Raw genomic sequence first — 25,274 nt, forward strand, 5'->3', positions numbered from 1 at the left:
GAGAGGGTCGGACAGGGGGCGGGGCCGTGAGTTACCTGGAAGGGGGCGGGCCCAGTAGGGGTTGGACTGGGGTCACCTGAGGGCGGGGGAGGGCGCCCGGAGCCCGCCGTGGGGGTGCGCGGGGCGGGTGACCCATCCCCGAGGGCGGGGTCCCGGGCGGGTGCCCGAGGGTCAGGACTGTCCCCCGTCAACCCGCACCGCGAGCCGGGGGTGAGCGGAGCCCGCCCGCGCCCCGAGAGCCCCGCCGGCCCCCCGCCCGCAGCCGTCCGCTCGGGGCGGCGTCGGCCCGGCTGGGCCCAGTTCCGGGACGCGCGCTCGGGGCGGGACGGCGTCGCCTCACCCGCCCCCTCACCTGCCCAGGTGCGCCCCGCCCGCGCCGCCCTGCCCCGGGGGGCGGGCCCAGCGCGCAGCCCTTCCTGTCTGCGGCGGTTGTGCGCGGTCGGGGCGCCGAGGGCACCTGCTCGGGGTCGCCAGTGAGTAGGGGTGTGGGCGAGGCCGGCGGCCCCCTGGACTGGGGTCGCCCCTTCCCCCTGAGCCGGGCCGCGGGGTCCCCCCGGACTGGGGTCGCCCCTTCCCCGTGAGCCGGGCCGCGGGGCCGGCGGTCGGCGCGGGAGGGCTGGGGCCGGGGTGCGTCTGGGACGCGCGTCCGCTCGCAGGTCGCCCCGGACCGGAGTGACCGGCCCCCGCCCCGGACGCGGCCTCTGCGGCTCCCGGACTTGAGACTCGCTCGTGACCGTCGAGGTCCGAGACCGTCTTTCCCCGTCGGTTTCGGGGAGGGACGCGGCGAGGCGGGCGCGCCGGACCGCGGGCGGGGACCGGCCAGGCTGGGGGGGACCCCTGGGAGTGGACAGCCTCCGGGGGCACAAGGGGCGGGCGGGGTGGCCGCTCGGCGCCCGGGACGGCGGGGCTGTCGGGGCTGTGGCGGCTTCTCCGCGCTGGACCGCGCGACGGGCGCGCGGGGACGGGGGTGGCCGCCAGGACAGGAGGCGCACCTGCGGCCGCGGACGTTTCCCTTCGTTTCCACACGCGTGTCCGCGCCGTCCAGCCGCCGCCGGGCTGCGAGGGGAAGGAGGACCCGGCCCGGCCCCTGCGCCCGCGAGTCCGAGTCTGAGGGGCCCGGGACGATCTGGCGGGAGGGGACGGGTTTCCGGGTTTTCTTCCGCCTCCGGGACACGCGTGTCCTGCGTTCTCGTCGTCGGGGCTGTGGTCGTGGCCCGGGGCCCCCGAAGAGCGCGGAGGTCAGTTAGGTCTGCGCCCTCCAGACGAAGCCGGTGGCGTGGAGCCTCCGCCCCTGGGGGGCTGCCCGGGATGTGAGGGCAGCCGGGTGTCCGCGGCTCCCGTCGGGCCGCCTTGTTTACCCCGGGAACCGGCTGTGGGGTTCGCGAGTGTGAGCAGACTCCGTCCGAGAAAACCCTCACCCTCACCCTCGTCTTGTGCGACACTCGGAAGCGCGTCCGTCTCTGCGGGTCCGGAGCCGTCGGTGCCCACGTTCGCTGAAGACCGCGCGCCGGGGACGCTGGTGCGGTCCGGCGGCTCCGGTCTTAGACGTCCTCGACCCGCTGCCTTGTCGGCCAGTGTGTCAGGGTTGGACACGGTCCTGCGCGATTTAAAACCGAAGCACACGTTCTGTTTTGGGGAGAAGAGCCCATGGCTTGTACCTGCGGGTCAGACGTGCATGGGGTCCGGCCGTGAGCCAGGGTCGCTCCTCAGTTTGAGAAGATGAAGCGGGTGTAAATCGAGGGTCTCCACGCTGAAAGCTACGTCCTCTCCGCCCCATCTGCGGCCTGGGGCCGGGGGGAGGACAGAATCGCAGGGTGCACTAATGTTTGGGGTTCAAACGGCCAAAAGTATGGACACACAAAAGTATGGACACTTTAAAGTAAGGACCAGGAAGGCTGCTGATGTGACGGGAGAGACTGGATTTGGTTTCTGGAACTGACCAGTCCCGTCCCCTAGAGTCAAAGGAAGTCGTTTAACCAAGGCCACAGAGAGCTCAGAATCGGCTTGAGAAACAGTGTCCTTCTGTCGGGCAGTGGCAGGGGCACTCAGGACGGTAATGTTGTAACAAGGCTTCTGAGCGAAGGGTGATACGCCAGAGCCTTCTTGAAAATTACGCAGATGTATGAAGTTTCCTTTGACTAAAATGTAATCTAATTATTCTCTGTATTTCCTTAGCAGCATGCTAGTTCCTTTGATTTTGGTTAGGGTTTTATCAATTCAGTGAATTAACCTTTATTTCATGTAAGTTATAAGGCTTAATATTTTGGTCAATAATTAATGGGCATTTGGAAAACCATTTCTAAACTTCGAACTTTTTTCTGTAGGTGCCTCTCTCATAGCATTGTTGGTACTTGTTGATATGAAGGAAAATCTGGGGAGCCCTGGCCTTGAGAAGTGGGTGCAGGGTGCGTAACCGTGGTCAGTTTCTCTCCCCAGGTGGCAAGTTGGCCCCAGCAACCCAGCACCTAGTTTACTGCCGATGATTAATATGTAAATCATTTCCCTAGCTTAAGCTCCTTTCAAGCTTTTCGGGTTTCCAAAGTAAAAATTTTCTTCCTAGTATTTTAGAAACTTAATTTAAAATAAAATTGTCTTATTAAGGACATTTTCAGATGTTTTAATCACTTTTTTTTAAAGATTTTATTTATTTATTTGACAGAGGTCACGAGTAGGCAGAGAGGCAGCAGAGAGAGGGGGAAGCAGGTTCCCTGCCGAGCAGAGAGCCTGATGCAGGGCTCGATCCCAGGACCCTGAGATCATAACCTGAGCTGAAGGCAGAGGCTTTAACCCACTGAGCCACCCAGGCGCCCTGTTTTAATCACTTTTTAAAGAAAATTTTAAGCTAAGTTTCTTAGCTCAAGGTTTGGCAGCCATTCGCTCTCAGGAGGAAACTTGGATATTCTTAGAGATTTGGCTTCACCTTGGGATTCCGAGACTCAAAACTTTTATGAATGTTCAGATGCTAAGTATGATTTAAAAGTTAAAAGGCCTATTTAGTAATGACCTGTATTTTCATAACTTCAGGGTCAGAGTGATGCCTCTGGAGCAGACGGTGCTGTCTGTATCCCTTATGGTGCAGGAGAGAAGTGGGTGGGCCATGATCTGATGCTGAGGACAGGAACGGAGGGTCATGTCTAAATTGTTATTGCTGTTTGTTGACTCTGACAGAGAAATTCACTGTAGTAACTACGACCAGGCAATTTAATAAAGTCTGTGCTAAAACAAAGTATCTGGAGTCTCGTGTAGTCCAGCTGAACCTGAAGGCATCCTGGCCGTGACCGGGCTGCTGAACCCCCAGTGTACAGGGCTTAGAGACCCACTCTGTGGTGTGCAGGCCCTGCAGGCGAGATCTGAATTCCCAAGTCCCATAGCCCCCTTTCCGTGTTTACAAAAAAGGCTGCGACCTTTCTCCGCAGCAGGATGTTTGCGAGAGCAGCTCTCAGCGGTGGAATTTGCTTACTTGACTGGCTCAGTTCTGCTTGCTTGATAGGGTTCACAGCAGAAAGTCTTCGGGGATAAGATTTATGTACTATTTACCAAGTTTTAGTTGCTTGTGTCAGAAAATCTGATCCAAGTTGGCTTTAGCAGAAAGGGAAGTCGTGCTGGGCCAAGTGACGGGGCAGTCCCGTGCTGCAGTGGCTTTAGCTGTTCCCTGGTCCTGGGCTCCAGCCGGGCCATCAGAGCCCCACTCTCTCCGTAGCTCTGGGGCAGGGCCCTTCTGCATGGCTCTGCTCTCAGGCTCTCCCCTTGTGGTGACAAAGTCTTGGAGCAAGTCCAAAGGGACGTGTCTGGAAGAGAGGAATTCCAGCAGCTCCGCACAAGCCTTTGGTGAGATGCCGATGGGTCAGCTTTGGTTTGAAGCTCTGCTGTGGCCCAAGATTTGTTCTGATTTGCACACTTGGGTCACCTGCTCCATTCCAGAGATGGCGTCCGTGAAAGAGGCGACCTGTGCTGGTTCTGAAATGAGACGGAAGCGTTCAGGAGGAGCAGGAACACATTTCTGCCCCAGTCTGCTAATCCGGTTCAGGACATTGTCGTGGGTGCCCAGACATACGCACGAGGCGCTGCAGGGCACAGATCAGTCAACGTCCTGCTTCTGGCCCGTGAGGCTTGTAGTTTAGTGGTGCGAAAAGAAAAAGTTGGGAGCACAAGGGAAGTAGGAAGAGAAGCTAGTTGGGTGTGTGAGCTTCAAATCACAAACTCAGGTGCTGAAAATATGAAAACGTGTCTTGAGCCCTGGTTTTCTGTCCGATTTGTGTGTCTGCCTTTTCCCTGGAGGAAGTCATGTTTCAGGCCAACGCCAGGCCTGGGCTAGCACTGTCCACTCAGATTTGCTTTGGATCCTCAAGTGCTACTGACCCTGGGGACGCTGCCGAGCTGCCCCTTGCTGTATGCGCAAGGCTCTGACAGTCCTGGCCAAGAGGACAGTGCAGTGTCCTCCTGCGGGCAAGATTGCCGGCCCTCCCATGCCTCCTGGGCCGGCAGGAGCTTCATGGGGTGAGCCCTGTTGGCCCTGGGCATGCAGGGGCTACAGTCCTGGTCTCTTGGCCATCAGACCCCCTTGGGTCTCCTTCCCCGTTCTCTTCCTCCCTTTCCTTAGAGGATGTGGGAAGGCTCCTTGAAGGCACATGAACCTGCCCTTTGCTTCCCTCTGGCCCTCCTCTCTCATGAGGTCTGGGAAATATTATAACATCTGAGAGGCAGAGAAATGTTCTATTACTCAGCACATTTTTTTTTTCTAAATCCATTGAATTTTGTATGTATGTGAACCCCATCTAGTCCTCACAGGGATTTGACCTCTAATTCCAAAAGCTGTACAAATACTTTATACAGTTACCGCATGCGTCGGGTGTCGGTGTCCAGCCTTGGCAGGGCCAGGTGTCCCGAGGGAGGGGCAGTGTCGGCAAGAGGAACGAGAGGCCAGACAATGAGTTCTGGTCAGTGGTCAGGCACCTCTGGCTTATTGCCGCTCAGTGAGCGTCTTAGGTAGGCAGCTTACTTGGGGCAGGGGGTTACCTTCGTGCAAAGGACATCAGAGGACTCAAGCACTCATTAGACAATTTCTCTTTGTTCAGCACGTGTCATTCTAGTTAAGCTATAGTGGGTACAGGCTGGCGTCAGGGATAGGAGACAGGGTCTTACTTCTTGAGTAATCATGTCCCTCAGAAAGCCATGGGAGGTAGCACAAATATGTGCTTTTTGGTAACTTATTCTGGGGTCTACAGGAAAACAGGGTATAGGTTAATGGCAAATGAGAAGCTATCTGGAGAAGCTAAGTATATAGGAGAGAAGTAGGGATGAAAAGGCGTTCCCTTTGCAGCAGGCAGGGTGTGTATCAGTGGCTCGGCTGTGAAGGCCTTGGACAGACATCAGCCCAGGGAGGAAACATCTATCACAGTGTGCACCTAAAGTTCTGCAGTGTCCGAGGTGCAGAATAATTCTTCTCAAGGCTGCTCCGGCCCGCAAGCCCGAGAGATGTTTGGGGTGGATTAGCAAGGGGCTCTTTGAGAGAGACCCGGGGATGAGAGGAAAAGGCCGGAGACTATCAGGCCGCGCTTATCTGCCGGGCGATCCGGTCCTCGGCAGGATTAGGCCTGCATCAGTTCAAACCCGAAGCTAGTGGGGCAATGCCCTCGACCAGGCCTTCTGGCTCCCAAGTCGGCCGCTTTACCGTGCGTCATGATGGCGTGTGCTGGAGATGCCACAGGTAGTGAGATCGTCAGAGTACTTAACCCTCATGCTTGCCTTGTGGCGGAAGAGACGTACAAGAAAGACTACGATAGGCAGATGGATGAGAGGGTGGACAGACAGATACGTAGATACAGACAGACAGGAGTCCCTGATTGGCAGATGTGACAGACACAGGTGCGGACAGATGTGTGCGGTTGACCTACAGCGTGAGGATATAGGCTGTGGTGCAGACTAAAGATGATGGGAAAACCCGGAGGTAAGCAATGAGGTGCCATTCTCTGAGCTGTTACTCAAATGGAACATTTCTGTGGAGAAGTGACCATAGGGGTTCAGGACGAGGAACCAAGAAACCAGGCAGGAGGCTTGGGGTAGCCGCCCGAGAACTGGTCACCTTTGGGCCAGGCTGGTGGTGAAGAGGAGGAGAAGGGTGGGGGCCGGGGGCCGGGGGGCCCTGGCGAGACTGAGGAGGAGGCCCGGCCCCTGGCTCTTCACGCTTTCCTGCGGGTGCATCAAGGCCATGCCAGCAGCCGTGGTGGCTGCCGGGTCCTTGTGAGAACCCAGAAGCCAGACCCGGGGGCAGGTTTGTCCCTGGGCTCCTCAGGTCCCTGCCTGGTTGGTGGGGGCCCCGGTGGAGAAGCTCTGCAGCCCCGGGAAGGACAGCCCCGGGGGCAGCCGGAGACGGAAGGCTGCCTCGTCGACCCATCGCCACATCCCTGCTCAGACGGCCCGTCCCCGCACTCAGCCCCGGCAGCAGCTCCGCGATCCCAGGGCTGTGCGGGATGGTTTCACTTAGAAGCAGCATTTTAAGTTGGTCTTGACAAATGAGTTACATCTCAAGAGGCCAGAGGTTGGCCATGGTTTTCCTTAAAGGGCCGGATAGTACATATATTAGGGTAAACAAAATTTGAGGTTATATGTAGACACTTCCACAACAAGACAGAAAACAATGACCAGTTTTTTTAGTTGATAAAAAGTGAAGTACAGTGATTGAGCAATTTTCTTTGTAATGCAAGTCTTGTGAGGAGTCAGGTGTGATTATGTGGAGAACATGTTGCTACTTGAGGTTCAAAGTTAACGTTCCTTCTCATCAGAGTAAATCACGCGTGTTCAGCCAGAACTGATCTCACCGGTTACATCCATGAGGATGTGTTTTCACACAAAATATTATTATCCTTTTGACTTAATTTGTTTAGCTGGTAAAATGTAAGAGTCTTCTTACCTCCCAGCCCACAGGTGAATAGATGGTAGCTGGACTTGGCCCAGGGCCACCGCTGGCCGACCCCGAGGGGGTCCCCTTTCCCACTTCCTGCCCCTCAGCTCCCAGGGTGCCCTTCAGTGTGGGCTCCGGGATCAGCAGCAGCATCCCTTAGAGGATGACTCCTTTCAGGCAGGCACAGGGACGACCTTCCCCAGTCGTGGCCATGGGAGGGACATCACCAGAGACGGAAAAGGGTCAGGCATGTGGCGAGAGGACGCCGGTAGAGCCCACCCAGCCGCAGGCCCAGGAGAGGCCCCTGTACTCAGAAACCAGAACTCACAGCTCCTGCCGGCGCCCAGACACCAACCACAGGCCCGTGCCAGGGGCTGCGGACGGCCTGCCCCACCGAAGGTGGCCCACCAGCCCCAGAGCAGGTCCAGTCTGGGAGAATGTGGCCATCCTCCCCAAGGAGTGTGCACCCCCTCCAAACCCGTCCTGGCTGAGCGCTCCCTCAGCCCTGGGCGCATCCAGGGCGAGTCACTCTCGCCGGCGACCGCCCTTGCGACCTGCTGCTCCCGTTCTTCCTCCCGGCTCACCCCGGGCTGAGCTCCGGCTCTGGAGGGCGGGGGGCGGGGGGGGTGCCGCGGAGCTCGGGCGCCCGAGGACAGCACGGGGTAGGGCCCTAGAGCTGCCCGTCGCTTTCGGGGCACACTGAGAGGCGTTGGTGTGGAGAAGGTGCATCTTGTTAGGTTTTACGTTGAATAGGCAAAGCTGCTGCTTGGCTCCTCTTAGAAGGACGTGCAGTAGTGTGTGAGGAAACCCTGTAACCGAGCACGTTAGCGGAGGCCGGATCGTGCTCGGTCTCCGTGCCCACGTTCCCGCCTCTCCAGACCAGTGAGCGGACAGCACCAATGCAGGACAAGCCACATTAAGTCCGAGAATGAAAGTCGCAGGCTCTTCCCCACCATCATTCTTCTTCGGAGAGCAGAAGTGATGCTGGAAACGTGGTGATTGGGGTGATATTAGCTGCGGTAAGAAGCCTCCAGATCTCAGTCACTTAGCCCAGCAAGAGCCTCTCCTGCAGGGACCGCCATCCAGTGTGCGCGTTGGGTCCGGGCTGCTCTCCCTGGGCGCTGACCCGGGGACGCTCTGTCCATCCCCCTTGGGGCTGCGACAGTGACAAGAGAGGGAGGGTGGAGAGAAGCGCCGCGGGGACACAAGGACCCACGTGGGCAGGCGGCCGGCCGGCCCAGCCACACAGCCTGCGACACGGAACCGCTGGGCGCCGCTGGCCCGTCCCGTGAAAGGTGCGATGCGCTGCCTGGTCGCCAGCAGCACAGGAGTGAGGAACTCAGACACCCCGTCCCGTTATGCAGCGAGGGACAGCGGGGCGTGTACCTTAGAGGCAGGCGGCTCTGTGGTAGTTCTCCGGTTCCGTCTCCCGACTCACACCCCGTCTCCTCCTCAGCCACCAAGAGGGAGACGAAGCCACTGCTGTCACCGTGCGTGCTCACCTCGTGGCTCTTAACTCCTATCCGCTGGCCCCGTCCTGTGCAGGAGATGTGGGAAACTGGAGGCTGGAAACGCCCCTTGCCATATGTGTATTTTCTAGGTCACGGGGAATACATGAAACAATTGTGTGTCATTAGTGTGCCAGCTGGAGTCATGGCTAAAAACTACCTCCATAAAATGGACTTTAAAGGAATTTTTCTAGTTTGTATTTTTTCTGAGACCCTCTAAATCCAAACTGTATAATCAAAGCATTAATAATAGGACAGATTTAAAGATTGCTAGTAAGTTGACATAATTTTGACGGCTGTCTGAAGATTGCTTCCCTGTGCTTCTGAAGATTCTTCTGTGTTCATTTCTGTGCTTAGAAGGAGCCATTGCCAATAAAAGGAGCCGTCCCAAAAGACTATCAGCTTTCAGTATCTCAGTACCGTCCTGAAGATGGGATAGTTTTATTTCTAAATAAGTACATGACTGAGAAGATGAGGAGTAACTCTCTGTGAGCTCCTAAAAGTTCAGATTCCAGAACTGTCCATGTCATCCAAATGCAAACCACAGCAAAGAAGTGTTTAGTGTACAGCTTCCCTCCCAGGCTCCCCTTAGAATTCTGCTCAGGCCTGTTGGCCTGTGTGTGCGGGGCCGGGGTGGGGTGGGGTCTCTGTGTGTGCACAGGAGTGTGTCAACGGTAAGCATACAGTTTCTGCTTTTCCATGCCTCTTCCTGCAGCGAATGCTGTGGCCCTGCGAGGTCAGATTCGAAATGATAGACAACTTATGGGGTCATTACCTGTAATATAAATGTTTACAGCAGGGTCATAAGGTACCTCTAATATAGCAAATATTTAATTACATAATATTCAGCTTCTGCCGACCAGTCTTCATTATACAATATTTCAGACCCACAAGGGACTATTAAGGACAACATAATCGACACGCACGGCCCACTACACAGTGAAGGGGGGAAGATACAAGCCCCTCCGGACGCCTTCCCCAGGACCACCCCACCCCCGAATCCGATAGCATTATACTTCGATTATACATATGTATATTGTATACATAGTTTTACACACAAATATATGTATTTTGTTATAAATTCTATATTTTATATAAAACATATTTTTGCTCATGCCTCAAAACGTTGCCGTGGACGTCACGATGCCCCACGTGTCTTCGTGCAGCCGTTTTTCCTTCTGTTGTTCCCGCGTTGCGCTCCGGCATGTGTCTGCCAGTCGGTCGGTATCTGTGGAGAACGGGCTTGAGGGCCACACCGGACCGTCTGACCAGCCTCTTCCTGAGGGAGATCCTGTCCTTCCTCGAATGTGTGTGTTTCTACGTGTTCTTCTTCGTTTGCTCGGGGAGCCCTGCCTCAGCGACCCCTCTGCACACGTGGTGCTGGTTCCGGGCGCTGCACACTGGCGGGAACTGATCTGCTCTGTGCAGGGCCAACCCCTCCTAGGCCTGCGGGGCCCCTTCTCCTGGGCTCTCAGGCATGCGGGGCCCGTAGGTGCTCCACGGCCACTGTGCTCCCTCCTCTGTGCCCCACAAGAGAGGTGTGTCCACATCTCTGGATTCAGGTCCACCCACCCAGGTAGCCTAGGAGGAGCCCCTCTTGGGACCTTCGTTACATCTGCAAAGACCCTTTTTCCGCACAAGGTCCCATTCTCGGGGTTCAGGTGGACACGAATTTGGGGGCCAGCATTCAACTCACCACGGCCTCAGTGAGCACACCTGGGGACCTTTACTGGCGACTTCAGCGGGGAGTGAAGTACGCGGTTGTAGGGACGGCCTCGCCTGCCGTCCTCCCTGGGGCCCTCCTCCTCCTCCTGTCACGACCGCACACGCACCGGCAGACCGTCCCGCGCCTGCCGACCCGGGGACTGAGCACTGGTGACTCACGATGGCCTTACGGGGCACGTCCAGCTTTTCAGGTGGTTGCTGGCCCCAGAGTTTCCCTCTTCTGTGAATCAGCTGATCGAATACTGTGCCCAGTTTTCTGTTGTGCTATGTGTGCTTTTACTGAATTTTAAAGATCTCTGTGCATTCTGAACCCTAGATAGCTGCCCTTTATTCATATGACAGATATCTTCCGACCTCTCCCTTGTATTTTATTTTCAAATGTATGTTGACACACTTTTTCTTGACTTTACTGTAGCTGAATATATCTGTTGTTTCCTATTATAGTTGTGCATTATTTAGGGCACCCCTTCATTGCACAGAAAATAAAGATATTTTCGGTTACTTTTATTCTAAAAGTATTAAACTTTGCCTTTAGTATTAAGGCAATCAGGTATTGAATTTTTTTGTATGATGTGGTATTATAATCTAAATTTATTTTGTTTTTATTTGAATGACCATTTGTTCCAGAATAATTTATTAAACTACCACATCATCTCTGTCATATATTTTTAAGTATGTGAGTAAATATATGAATTTATTTTCCTTGCTTTTGTCATGAAGGTGACACTTTTAAGTGCTGTGGATTATTCAGTAAGTTGTGTTGTGTATGTAAAAAATATGAGTTTCTTCCTATCCTATGCCAATGAAAGTTTGAGATGGACCAAATATTTAATGTAAAATAGAAGCTTGGGTAGAGAACGTGGAATATTGGCTGTATCAGTTTTGGTTTTGTTTTTGTTTTTAATCAAGGCCTTTAGTCACGGTAGTAGAAAGAAGAAAACAGTAGAAAACCCAGAGAAATATTGCCATATAAATAAAAACAAATGCTGAAAACTCTAAATTTTTTTTTTTAAAAAAAGCAAGTTGAGACATAGACTTACAACATGATTAAAATTATGGGCAAAAGGAGTATGGAACCAGAAAAAGTCAAAGTATATGAACAGAAAATATGTGAAACAGGAAATATAATCAAACAAAAGGAAAATTCACTAGTATTCAGGTAAATTCAAATAAAATTTGTCATCCTTTTTTTCTGATGTACAGACTTTGCCTTTCCCAGTGTCAGCCGTAGCAGTGGAGTTTTTTATGGTGCTACTCAGTGGTTCTGAATGTGGGTGGTGTTTCGGGGTGCCACTTAAACTTGGGTAGTATTTTGGGGAGACAGTTCGGCAGTTTAATAAAAAGCTAACGGATCTTGAGTCTCTTTGATTCCTCAGTTCCAGTGTTTAGGGCCCTATCTGAAGACAGTCACCAGCTAACGGCTCTATCTACAGAAGCTGGAAATGGAAATAGGGCACACGTTTAGCAGCAGGGGTCAACAAGCGTCGGGCAGACAGTAGTGCGGTGGGTGCCCAGAGTCGGAGGGGCCGTTTCCCTCTGTGTTTGCATGTGTGTACGTTTCCCTTTTTGTTCACAGTATGCTTATGCCATAAGTTCTGATCATTTAAAAATATAGACTTTTTTTGGTCATACCTAGGCCTTTTGTACTATGAATTTGAAAAGTAATTCTCATGTAATTTCTGGTTCTTTCATGGTTTGATTTTGGGCATTTCAAGTCATTGATGAATTTGGAGTTTACAGCGGTTTGCTATGTGAGGCAGTGGATGAATTTCTCCAGAGATCACCAGTTATTGTGTAATACAGCTTTTCTACAATGATTTAAGGTGCTGTCTTTATTATGTAGTAAATCATTTTATATGTTCGAGTCAGTTTCTGAATTTTCTGTTTTGTAAAACTGGGTTTCCCGCCTCTTTTTGCCTCTACGGTACGATACGCAGGCATCACCGTACGTGGCAGCTTCTGGCAGAACTTGTCCCCCTCATTCTTCTTTTACATACTTTTTCTCTATATTCTTTTGCTTGTTTGTTTTTCCATATGAACTTGGGAATCATTTCGTTTAGTTAGAGACACTTGTAAAACTTAGAAGAGAAGGTGAACTTGATTTCATGAAGACAGAAGTAGAAAAACCATCATAAGGGGCAGCTGGGTGGCTCAGTCCGTTAAGCGTCTGAGTTTGACTGGGGTCGTGATCCCAGGGTCCTGGCCTCGAGCCCCACACGGGCTCCCTGCTCGGCAGCGAGTCTGCTTCGCACTCTCCGCGCCCCTGCTTGTGCTCCCTCTGTCGAGTGAATGGATCTTTAAAAAAAAAATCTTAAAAATCTTAAAAAAAAAAAAAAAAGAAAAACCATCATAAGAAAATTCAAAAGAGAAATGGCAAACAGCAAATCAATATTTGTGTCTTATCTTCTAGAAAAAGATTAATTTCCTTACTTTACAAATGAATACGAAACAGAACTGCGTTAAGAGACTTGACGGGACGCAGAGAGACTTCCCGTTACTCGGCCAGTAAAAGCTGGGGGGTTCGTGACAGAGAAACGTGCTGCCACTTTCTGTGAACCCTCGAAACTGGGCAAAAGAGTGGGTGTGTGCTTGCACCCGTGGGGCACCCGGTGAGCGTGGCTGGGACCTCGGAGGAGGCCGGAGCCAGGAGGCCGCCTCTTTTCCTGCCCAAAGGCACCTTCCCCGGCCGCTGGGGCCAGGATGGGCCAGGATGTGCGCCGGGGCCCGGGCTGCGCTGTGTGAGACAGACGCAGGCCCAGGGGGGCCAGGGCGAGGGTGAGCTCCAGCACTCTGCGAGGGGACCCCACAAATCCCCGTGGGTGCCGTGGAGCCAAGAGCCACCACCGAGGAGCCAGGATGTGACCAGTTTTCAGTTCAGAGCCGGAGGGGCCGCAGCTCCCGCACCGGGGGTGGGGGTGGGGGGTTGGGGGGGGTGAGCGCGTGAAGCCCCAGCACACTGGGAGAGCCGGGTGGGGGGGGGGGCGCGCCTGGCTGCAGGGCTCCGTCCCCAGCACGCGACAGGCGCCCCGGCTCCCGCAAAAGCAGGCCTTGGGAAGACTGAACTGACGCAGGGCTCCCGGCACTGCCTGCTGCCGAGGGCATCGGCCGAGGGCATCGGCCCCAGAGACGACAGAGTCTGGACACAACACGCGGCGTATTCACCGGGTCCAGCAACCGTCTGGTTTTGCTAGAAGTGGGTAGAAACAGGAAAATCTAACCCATAACGAGGAGGAAGATCTGTCAAAAGCAGATCCTGAAAGGCCAGAGATGATGCAATTATCAGACAAGGATAAAAAAAAAAACCCTTTAAAATATGCTCAAGTATTTATTTAAAGAACAACCAACATCTATTGAGAACAGAAACGGAAAGAACCGAAGCAGGTGAACTTCTGAGCTGAAAACGTTGTCTTTGCAATAAAAAAGGCATTTGATGGCTTGAGCCACAGACTCGACATCGGCGCCTCGTGGGCTCCTTGGCTCTCCAGATCGCTTTTCCTGTGAGAAGGGCGATCTGTCCCCACAGACTTCGGGTCTGGGAGGGTTGTCTGTGCATTTTGGGGGACAAACCCTGCTTGTGTGACTCGAGGACACCCAGGCAGGTCTGAAAGCTGGGGCTGTGCAAACACAGGAGTGGTCGCTCACTTCCCAAGTCTCAGAATTTTATTCACAAGGAGAATCTATGCAGATAGTTCAGTATTCTGACAAAAACATCCAGATAAATATTGTATTTTTTATTATACACAGTTGTAAGTTACATCTTTTGTTAATTCTTCAGATTTTAATGTCTTTTAACTAGTATTGAGGTGAGCTAAGAATTACAGAGAGCAGACACGTAATTAGGAGATTGGACCAGACTTTGTTTAAGATCTTTTAGAATCCCAGGATTTTATAATTTCTGGGGTTTTGAGAATGTAGGGTTTCCCAATCTCAGAGTGAATTGATGTTATCAGGAAAACAGAGATGAGACAATAATTTGAGGGTCTCCAGGTCACTTATTTAGTCTAGAAGGATGGAATCGGTCAATGCTCAGCTGTGTGTGAGAAAAACTGAAATCATAATACATATCTAACTCCGTTTACTAGATTTTTTCATTAAAATCTCCTTTTTTAATCTTTCAGTGAATAATCCTATACCTTCCAATTTGAAATCAGAAGCAAAAAAGGCTGCTAAAATTCTGAGAGAATTCACGGAAATAACCTCCAGAAACGGACCTGATAAGATCATTCCTGGTAAATAAAATATGTGCCTCTCATTTCTCTGGGTTGCGTGTGTTAGTTGCTGGGTGCACTCAGATGGAGGCCCCAGGGGCAGCAGGCCCGCAGAGCACTGCTTTCCTCCTGGTGGTCTGCCTGCTGGGCTCCTGGGGCGCCCACCCTCCCCCACCCCTCCCCTGTAGAGACCCCTTCTGGCCTCCTCCTAGTTGTGCCCAGTTGGGCTTCCCCAAACTCCCCTGTCATCGTCCTCGGTTTCTGAGGCCTTTGCAAGCTTATCTTGCAGAATCACTAGCCAATCTCAGAAACCAATTTTAACTTTGGGTTTTCTTTTTTTGAGGTCAGGTATTTATGTTTTGTAGGGGTTGGGGAAGACATGAGTCAATCATTCCTAAGCCAGCTGTGCACGAGACTCTTCGGATCATGAAAATAACAGCACCTCTACCAGCACCCCCCCCCCCCCAAACCTGCCCCATACACCCTGGGAGCAGAGCGGCCTGGGCAGGACTGTGGCAGAAGCAGGAGGCCAGAGGCTAGGATGGGCTTTTGGGAACCAGCTGCTCCCAGTTATTCCTACTGTTCCTACGGCTGGTACCAGGAGCAAAGATTCCTACGCAAACTGGCTTGGGGACTGCTTCAGGCTGCTTTCCCTCTTCATTAATCATGGGCCTGGGAAACAGATCCTGCATCACAAAACGGATTTAACTTCTTCTTTTAAAACTAGTTTAATTTCTTACACCAGATTTTTTAAAAGTTATTTAGCAGAACTTTAAATGTTAAAAAAGTTTAATTTGCTGTTGTAATAATATTATTATATTTAATATATAATACTATATAAATATTATTATTATCATTATTTGGGTCTGGACACTACTACTGCCATCATGAAGACAGGCTCCGAGGAGCCTTGCTACCCCACGTGCAGACTGGACCAGCCGCTGGACATCCCCTGGGTTCTTGTTAAAAATGCAGGACCTCAAGGCACCACTGAGGCCTAAGGGGTCAGAATCTGCATTTTTCACAAGACCTCCAGTGATCTGTCCGCACATACCAGTTTGATAAGTACTGTGTTAGGGTCTGAAGAAAATTCAGCCAGAGAAACGGAGTCTTCGGTGGCGATATTCTGGAACAGGAGACAGCAGACATTTCTGACATGTGTCAGCTATTTCAGCAAACACAGCCTGCTCGCCCAGTTTATGGGCAAATTGTATTTCCCAGCATAGAAACATCTGAGTATGGATTATTTCTCAAGCAATTAGTGCAGTAAAATTCCATCAGGGAATCTGTAGTCAGTGCATCTATATTGTAAATGAAAAGCTAATTCACAAATTATTTAGGCATTATTGGTATTTTAGTGTCCCTGAATTTGGGTGGAAAATCTCTAAAAACAAACCTGACATTGAAAATATGTCCATTTACTTTTGTTCTGTCTAAATAGAGGCAGTCCTGACCGTACGGGCAGAGAGTGGAGAGTGAGTTGTAGGAGCAGATGTTCTGCCAACATGTGGCTGTAGAAATAACCCTCTGTGACAGACAGTAAGGTTCCAGCCTCATACGGTGCACTTGGAGCCTCGCAGAGTCCCGGAGGAAGGCAGGCCCAGCCTCGTTTGCTGTTCGTTGCTGGGCTCTGAGGCTCCACATGTCCACGTGCAGACGTCATGCTTGTGAGCATGTTATCTCCGAGACGCTGCCGTTGACATTTTGAAGTGGCGTGCATAGTTACACGAGAAACGTGTTTTCCAGAGCCTCCTCAAGAGCATTTCCTTGTATTTGAGTACAGGTCTAATGTGGCTTTCTTGGTGGAATATTTGACCAAGGACAGTACATCAAGCTATCTCCCCTTGTTATTGGGAGATGCAGTATTGTGTGGGGGAATCCGGGGGGGCAGTGTTTGGGGGGCGCGTGTGCGGATAACTCACTCTATGTGATGTAACCAAGTGTGTAATCTCTGTCCTCAGTGCGTTGGGATGCACGTGGTACTTGAATACTTGAACGAAAGCTAAAACTCTTCTAAAGTGGCGAATCACTTCGTTTTTCTGTGCTCACATGTAATTTTCGTGTTGGTAAAAGGTGAACCAGCTGTGCGGCTCTGAGGCCCAGGTTCTGCCGTGTGCAGGTCACCCTTGCTGGCTTTCTCCTTTGTACTTGGTTCCGTATGGATTGCATTTCCTTTAACACAGTAACCTGTTTTTTATGAGTTATATTCTCAATTAATTGAAATTTCCAAATCATTTGTCCTGCTAGTACACGTCAACTAAAAGAATCTCATCACGAATCCCATCTGTTGCCCGTTGTGGGCATATCTGGGCGTTGGTTCTGTGGGTGTTGGAAACAGTGCAGGGAAGGATGGGGCGGTGGGGCGATCGGGCCCCCGTGTCGCTGGCGAGTTGTTCTTTGGCCCACCGGCGTCACTGAGATGGTCCTGAGAAGCCTGGGGTCCTGCCCGTCAGAACTTCTGTGCATCTGTCTGCTTAACGCCGTCTGTTCAGGCAAGTCCACTCCAGACCTCACCTGCCTGATGTCTTTAATTTTGCAGCCCACGTCATCGCTAAAGCGAAGGGCCTTGCCATTTTGTCGGTGATAAAAGCTGGATTTCTAGTAACTGCTAGAGGAGGCAGTGGGGTCGTGCTGGCTCGTCTTCCGGACGGAAGTAAGTTGACTGTCTTCATTTTGGACACCCCTGGCGGGGATCCTCCTACTGCTGTCACCCTGGAATGTGCACTCTGCACGTCCCGTCCACAAGGCGGGGGTTTCCCGTTCTCTTCTCCTCTTAAAACGCTAGACGACGCTTGCAGGCGTACATCTGCTTCGTCTTACGTACATTTTGTACTAATTCCGTGGAGCAAATACTGAATGTGACGATATCTGCATTTCTGGTGTTGAATATGAGTCTTATTTTCAGCTTTGTGGTACAACTTTTCTTTTGTTCTCTGGGAGTTGATAAGAAGATCAGAGCCATCTGGAAACTTTCTGCTATTCCCGTAGGAAACGATAAGACCTGGAAGTTTTGTTTAAAGCCTGTGCTTTAAAGGTGGAAGCGCATCAGGACAATACAATTTGGCTTCACTTTCTGGGGTGAAATCTAACGTTTGGTTTGTCAGAGATGAAATCAAAACATACTTTCCTTAATTCCCAAAGATTTAGCTGGTATTTATAGTAACATTTAAAATGTACGCACATGCGTCATAACCAACTAAAATGCTTTTTATACTGACTTAACATTCTCATTTTGCTCATATAATTGAATATATTTCTCTCTTAATACATTTTTTTGGTGTAGGTAAGTTAATTTTAATCTGGAAGAGAGTGTAGGACAATGACCGTAGATACATCTGGGAGTCTGTGGGGCGTGTGGCCACTGAACCTCGGTGGTCAGGTCCACTGTGTCCTGTGATGTGTCCCCAGAGTAAGTTGGAGTCTCTCCCCGAAGCTGTGGCCCAGCATTTCGTGGTTTAGTCCTTGTCGATGACCTGGAAACAACCAAGTTCCCTTCTTCTCGAGCACTGTACACACTTTCCTGAGAGACCTCTGGGTCACACCAGACAAAGTGGAGGCCCACTCAGAGGGTCTTCAGTGTCTGTGAGCTGTTCCCCCCGGGGGTGGACAGGGGTGCCATCTGCAGAGGGGGAAGCCTGACGACCTCCGGGGTCTCTCAGAACCTCAGGTGGCCTTTTTTAAAAAATTATTTATTTATTTATTCATTTGACAGAGAGACACAGCGAGAGAGGGAACACAAGCAGGGGGAGTGGGAGAGGGAGAAGCAGGCTTCCTGCTGGGCAGGGAGCCCGATGAGGGCTGGATCCCGGGACTCTGGGATCATGATCTGAGCCTAAGGCAGATACTTAACGACTGAGCCACCCAGGTGCCCCACAGGTGGCCCTTTCTACCTCCATTCCCTCCCCACCATCCTGAAGGCCAGCTGCTCCGTCTGTAATTGCCCGGATGAAACAGCAGATTCCCCAGATCCTGGCCAGATGGGCAGTCTTCAGACAGGGACGGTTCTTAACATAGGAAATGGAAAACAACTTTGGGATTATATGACACTAATTTCTGTAATCGAAACTCCCCTAAGCCTGGTAGATTAGTTCTGAATATATCCAAGCAATATCCTGTTATCTAGAAGACAAAATTAGGTTCGGAAGCCAAGAAGCCTTTCAGAAAGTCCTTTATCTACACAATCTCACACTCACCCCATCAAATTAATTTTTTTCCCTAATTCAAGTGGAATTATTGTACTTAGTTTTCAAGTGTAAGGAAATTTATCTTGTTAAAATCTTAATAATCTTGAATTTGTAGGCTATTTCTTGTTCTACCAGATACAAAAAGACCAGTTTTTGTCCTCAGAGATTTACATTAGAAACAGTTTATTATTATGTTACCCTTAAAAGTGATTATAATAAACTTCTCTTGACTCCTTTTGCTCTCTTATATCTATGATAAAGCTCTAACTAAAAAATAGAATTATACCCCTCAATTATTTTGTAAAACTTATAAATATTGAAAGTTGCAGTGGTCAAATGCTACATGTGTTCAGTAGGGAGGGTTCCGCGGTTGGAAGTATCACACGCGCTTATAAAGATTAAGGGACGTGGATTTGTGAGTCTGTGAGCCTCAGTATCTAATACCTTTCAAACATTTTCTTAAAGATTTTTTAATGATTTATTTGACAGAGAGAGAGATCACAAGCAGGCAGAGACACAGGCAGAGAGAGAGGCAGAAGCAGACTCCCCAATGAGCAGGGAGCCCGGGGTGCGATACGGGGCTCGATCCCAGGACCCTGAGATCATGACCTGAGCTGATGGCAGAGACTTAACAGCTGAGCCACCCAGGTGCCCCAGCAATGTCACATTTCTTAAAGTTGTTTTGTCAACATTCTGTACATTGAATTTTGATGAAATAGATAATATCTTGTTCACAAATTTGTCTATGCTAATTGTCATAAAAATATACCTCTAGTTTCATAATTTATGTAGCAGTTGGTGAAGGAACTTTAAAAAGCTGCTTCATACTGCAGGAAACAATGACCCTTTGAACTTCACCCATGGTTTGTTCCTAGGTGCCGGGGGTCTGGAGGAGGGTGCTGTCTGTGTGCAACCTCTGAACAGAAACCCACCCGCAGAAATACATTATTCTAATTCCGACCTTAGCACCTTTCACTCAAAGCAAACGCAACTTGAATCAATTTTTTTCAGTAGTTTGACTACAGAAGGGTGAATGTACTAGATGAAAGCTCTTAGAAAGCTTTAAACCTTGGGGCATCCGGGTGGCTCAGTGGGTGAAGCCTCTTCCTTCGGCTCAGGTCATGATCCCAGGGTCCTGGGATCGAGCCCCGCATCTGGCTCTCTGCTCAACAGGGAGCCTGCTTCCTCCTCTCTCTCTGCCTGCCTCTTTGCCTGCTTCTGATCTCTGTCTTTCTGTCAAATAAATAAAGTCTTAAAAACAAAAAAGAAAGCTTTAAACCAAACTGTGATTTAATGGTGTCGTTGGCTCTTCCATGCATGTGGATCCTTCATTTGTAGACTCGCTCTGTGAAATGCTGCTGTGAATTGATATTGTAATCAGTAAAATACTTTTAACCAGATATATATACTCTTATTAAGTAATATTAAAATTGCAGGGAGAAATGCCACAGTCTCATTATTTTTAAAAGAAACACTGTTCATTCTCACTGTAGCATTTTTCCTTCCCATATTTGTGTGCCAAGGGGCTTTAATGTTAGAGTAACGTCCGTGTCTCTGTTTTTGTTAGAATGGTCTGCGCCTTCAGCCATTGGGATAGCTGGGCTCGGTGGAGGCTTCGAAGTGGGAATTGAGGTAAGTGTGGAAACACACAATTGCGGTTTACTCTAAAAGCAGCTGAAACTTACTGCACAGAACTGGCGAGAACCTCCTGTTCCCATTTCACCACCGACGCAGTCCGTATTTCATTTTCCGGAGAGATGCCCTCTTAGGACTGCCCGGTGTCTCCCGTGTTCTTCATAGGGAGTAGGGCTCGGCCTGTCCACCCTGTGCTCTGTGCCCACCTTCCGCGCATCTCTGGAACAGATACGCCTCACAGGGACCGCATTGTCCTTGGCCGCCTGTGGCTTGGGCTCGCAGGGCTGCTGATGTCCACGTTGGGCTGTAGAGCTCGGGCCCCGGGCGCACCAGGCTTCACACAGTGTGCCTTCAGGTGCGGTAGCCCCGCGGTTGTGCCCCGTCCGGCCTGCAGATTACTTCAAATGCCCACTTTGCATGGTTTCGTTTTGTGACTTGGCTCCTGGTGATGACGGCCTCTCAGGTGGGCTCCCGGCCACAGCACCCTGTTCCTGGGGGTCGTCTGGGGTTATCACGCCTCCACCAACTTCTCCTGCAGGGGGATTGGGCTTGCTTCATTCTTTAACGAAAGGGTTAAATTTAACGGCAGAGCTGGCATCTTACGCAGTGACACCTCACTGCAGACCTCCTAGGAAAGCTGACCCCGTTTCCGGGTGTCTGTTTTACACTGTCTACTTGCTCTCTTGCCAGTTTTCTTTCAGGGAATCTGTTTGCTTTTCCTCTAAGTTGTGGAAACGAACCTAGAGCCTGGCCCCTCTCCCACCTCTGTGGAGCTTTGACCTGGTTCCCTCATAAGCGACATCACCAAGGAACACAGGGTCATTTTGCTCTTCTTCAGAGAGAGCTGAATTGAGGTGACCCAGAAAATTAAAGGGTCATTTTTTTTTTTCTTTAACTGACTTTTAGAGTTTTCCCTTAATTATACTGCGATGCCACAGGTGCAGAGGACAGGACCAGTCAGGTAGTCACACGGTCGGAGCCAGAGCTGTGTGCTCTCTGCGTGTGTACACACCAAGCACTGTGCAAAACAATTTTATATGTATTACCTGAAAATGCACGTAAGAGATAGCTCACACAATCATGGGAAAAAATTACTTTATTTTGCTTAAAAATGCTAGGTAATTCTGTATTATTTGACCCTGCAGTCTTTAGAAACTGTCCACATGTGAGGTGGAAATAACAGTTGATAGGACTCACGGTGAAGTATTTCCTAGAAGTCAGTTTGGTGGTGTACTTAGTTCGTGCTGTGGAACTCAACTGTATTTTTTTCATAAAATCCAAATTAAGCATTTTTAAAAGAACCTACTTGTATTGGGATCTCTATTAGGTCTTCTCAAGCGCGGTCTCTTTTGGTGGTATCTTCTGTAGGTCCCATGAAAAATTGATTTGAAAACATTAGAAAACATTAAAGAACTATATGAACTAAGTAGTCTTTGAAACACCAGTTTGTTTGGCCTTTTCATGTTTTATTGAGTTGTGGTGAACACACCAGGCTTTACAGAGGATTTCGGCTAACCCTTTACACAACTGTACGCGTGTCTCTGCACGTGCCTGCGTGTATGCAGAGTCTACGTACGGACGTGGCTCCTGTTACCATACCCACCTTAAAACAGAGGAACGAGCTAAGGTTTCAAGATGCTCAATTGTTTGCCTAAGATCCCATCATGTGCAAGAGGCAGAAGTAGAATTCAGACCCAAAGAGCTAGATTTTTAGCCCAAATTCTTAGCCTCAGTCAGTATGCCTTTCCTTTTCTAGGGTGTATGTGACACACACCCTTGGTCTTCAGAGGGTAAGTGAGTGTGCGCAGGAACAGGTGAGAGGTGCAGAGTGGCCAGAACGCTGCGGGCTTGGGCCTCCAGCCCCGAGGGCTCTCCACACTTCTGGGCTCGCACTGGGCTCTGTGCAGTGGTGGGGAGCACCTCCTCCATGCTGGCTTGTCTGGGGCATTATTCCCACATTCTGACTTTTGCTTTTACTTAGAGAATTAAGTCAGTAGGGGCATGAACTAATAGTTAACTAGCTTCCTTCTGTTATTCTGAATTTCTGCCCCTAAAAGAAAGTGGACGACATGCTCTTTATCAGTGTAGACACGTGACCTTGCCAGGGACTTCAGTGTGGAAATGTCACTGAGGACCCTGGATCTTACGCCCTGAGTCCTAGCTGGTTGCCTTTCTTGGCATGTGTAGTCGAAGGGAGACAACCTCTGTCGGATCTCTTCCAGCTCTCACCGTGACAGTCCAGTCACCTCACTAGACCTCTGTCCCTGCCTACATCACAAGCCTGCCAAGAGGACCGGGAATGTGCACGGAGCCCCCCAGTATGGGTTTGGCGCATAGTGAATGCTCAGCGGTGTTTGCTGTGCTAACCCGTGGAAAGAGCCATGGCTTACGCCCTCTGCTCAAAATGAAAATGATTCTTCTCTCTTTTTCTTTCACTGTCTACACTGAAATTCTTGCTACATCATATGGTATATATTTTGAGTTTCAATCAGCATATATTTTAAATGACATTTGTACATAATTATTTTTAAAGAAATGGGTCTCTTCATTTTCAGGTATCAGATTTGGTAATAATTTTGAATTATGACAGAGCAGTAGAAGCTTTTGCAAAAGGTGGTAACCTGACCCTTGGAGGGAATTTTACTGTGGCAGTTGGGCCCCTGGGAAGGTGAGTACCATAAAGTACTTTCTGGACAGCTGTTGGATAGTAATGGTTTAAAGATTATACATGGTTTTGCCCTAAGAAGAAGCTTCAATTGAAACGAAACTGGTTTATGGTTTATATATGTCCCGGAGGGTTTGAGGTTGTTTGGAAATAAGAAATTTGTAAAGTACAGCCAGTGTGATTAAAATGAGAAAATCTGAAACTGGAACAAACAAAAAAAACTGAATACTTCAGAAACGTAGGCCATTATATCTACTGGGATGGAACATAAAATTTACCTTTGAGCTCTGAAGGAGCCAAGTCCAATTTAATTAACTGGTAAAAGGCAGCATTGATCAAGAAAGAAAAAAGACTTTCTTCAGACTGAATTATGGAAAATTGGAAATAGAAGCTTTTCACTAGAGTAGTATGTATAGTACATAGAGTGCATTTTACCCCTCTGTTAATGGAGTTTGCTGGTGTACTTAGTTACAACTAAGTAGTTGCAACTAAGTAGTGTACAACTATTTTGGGGTCATTCAAGCAATATAGAAATGCTGAAAACTCAGACCATGCAGTCTTCTAGAAAGGTTTCTAAATTCCATGAAAATACTCAGTGTAAGAAGAACCCACAGTCCTTAGTACTCTTAAAAGGTACATTCCTGTTTCAAGAAAGGGAGACAAAGTTGGAAAGTATCCGCTTTCCGTGTGTTTGGTACAATACAGTCCTCCGAATCAGCACAGCCTTTTATAATGGTTTTACATACCGTGCCCTTCCCCATGCCCTGTCCCTGCTCTAGCCCACACTAAGCACGAGTAGCCCAGGAGAGCAGGAAGGACAACAGAAAGGCACGTGAAGGACAGACAGGACAAGATCTGTCCTCTAGCGAAGTGACCTGCAGTGCAGTGCTGCGCATGTCATCTTAGGGCCCGGCCCGCCGGACTCCAGGACGCAAAACCTTCTCTTTTGCAGGAATTTAGAAGGAAACGTGGCCCTGAGAAGCTCTGCCGCTGTCTTTACGTACTGCAAATCAAGAGGGCTCTTTGCTGGCGTATCTTTAGAGGGCAGTTGTTTGATTGAAAGGAAAGACACTAATCGGAAGTAAGTCAGGCCAAGTAATTCTCACCGGTTTCAGGAAAGCGTGATGAGAAAAGTGACCCCTCCGAGGTCCGTGTTGTGGCTCAGAGTTTACAGAGTAACCTTGTGTGTTCATTTCTAACACAGCATTCGACTCCAACTGTGCATTTATTTATTTAAAGATTCGGTATGAAGTAACATGTACTTAAGAAAATATAGAAGAGACAAAAAATTATTTTAAAAAAAGCCATTCTACTTCTTTAAGAGTAACATGACTCACTTCTTGCTTTATTGCCTTACAGTGTTTTCCTGAGCATCCCTTCCCCTTGTTTGGCCACATACGATTCTGGTCACAACAATTACGAGTCCTTTTCTTTCCCACTTAGCAGTAGAAGAATCTTAAATATGAGTCAGTGGCTCCATAATATTCACCAAGTTTGTTTCATGCACCTTGTAGGTCAGTCAGATGTTCCTAATACGAGAGGCTGTCTGCTATGACGCTTTGTCTTTCTTGCATAAAACTGAGACGAATTCTGATTTTTACGAAGGGATTGAGAGCCTGTGGCGGGCACTGAGGGGCACGGGGGTGGCGCCTGAACAGGGACCCTTGGGACACTGAAAGGAAATGTAAATAGGGGAGATTTAGACATTCTCTAACGGGTGAAGAACTTGTACTCTAAACTGGCTAGTTTTTCCCCAAACTGTGAGTCCGGCTGCCCCGACAGAGGCCGACAGACCGAGCCACTTCCCCAGAGCCTGTCCGCGTCCGGGGCTGGGAGCCCGGGGGGGCCGGGGGGGCCACAGCGAGCCCCGGACGGGAGCCTGCGCAGAGGCGACCGGGCCGTCCCTGCGAGATCCCCAGCGCCCGGTCCGGCCGTCCGTCCGTCTGTCCGTCCGCCCGTCCGCGCGGCCGCGGGAAGTCGGAGGAAGCGGACAGCGGGGTTTGCGGAGGTTTTCCTTCTGGTTTGATGAGCCGGAGGAACGAGGAGGAGGAATTCTGGTAGAAACTGGGTTCTGGGCCTTTGGGCGGATTTCCCGTAGGCCGGAGTAGACTAAAGCGAACGCACGTCTTCGGCCGCGGGGCGAGTCCGTGTCACGCGGACCGAGGCAGCTGCGGCGTCGTGCGGAGCTGAAATGTCAAAACCTGTACAGAGTGTGCGCTTCGAGGTGCGTCGGCTTCAGGGGGGGACCTTGCACACGCGTGTGTACGTGTGTGAGCGTGTGCACGTGCACGCGATCAGCGACGCGCGCCCGAGGGCTTCCGGGACGGGCTCCGAGGGGCGCGCGGGGGCGCGCGGGGGCGGGACGAGTTCGCGGGAAGCGCGAGCGGCGCCAACGGCCTGTGCGCAGGGGCGGCCCGACCCGGACTCCGGAGAAGCCGCGGGTCCCTA

General features: G+C 50.4%; 1 protein-coding gene across 2 annotated transcripts in view; it reads left to right on the forward strand.

The window, feature by feature from the left end:
• Positions 1–366: 366 nt before the first annotated feature.
• The window catches only part of SH3YL1 (SH3 and SYLF domain containing 1), a 34,498-nt gene continuing 9,590 nt past the window's right edge, over positions 367–25,274 (forward strand). The window contains exons 1-6 of one of the 2 annotated variants that reach the window (XM_032353479.1): positions 367–473; positions 14,253–14,363; positions 16,882–16,995; positions 20,094–20,158; positions 22,717–22,829; positions 23,779–23,907. In XM_032353479.1, coding sequence (XP_032209370.1) covers position 473; positions 14,253–14,363; positions 16,882–16,995; positions 20,094–20,158; positions 22,717–22,829; positions 23,779–23,907 — 533 coding nt within the window. In that variant the 5' untranslated portion in view covers positions 367–472. The remainder of the gene's footprint in view (positions 474–14,252; positions 14,364–16,881; positions 16,996–20,093; positions 20,159–22,716; positions 22,830–23,778; positions 23,908–25,274) is intronic. The other variant, XR_004288090.1, reaches the window with a different exon arrangement.

The sequence above is a fragment of the Mustela erminea genome, chromosome 7 (assembly GCF_009829155.1).
Source record: "Mustela erminea isolate mMusErm1 chromosome 7, mMusErm1.Pri, whole genome shotgun sequence".
Taxonomy (NCBI): domain Eukaryota; kingdom Metazoa; phylum Chordata; class Mammalia; order Carnivora; family Mustelidae; genus Mustela; species Mustela erminea.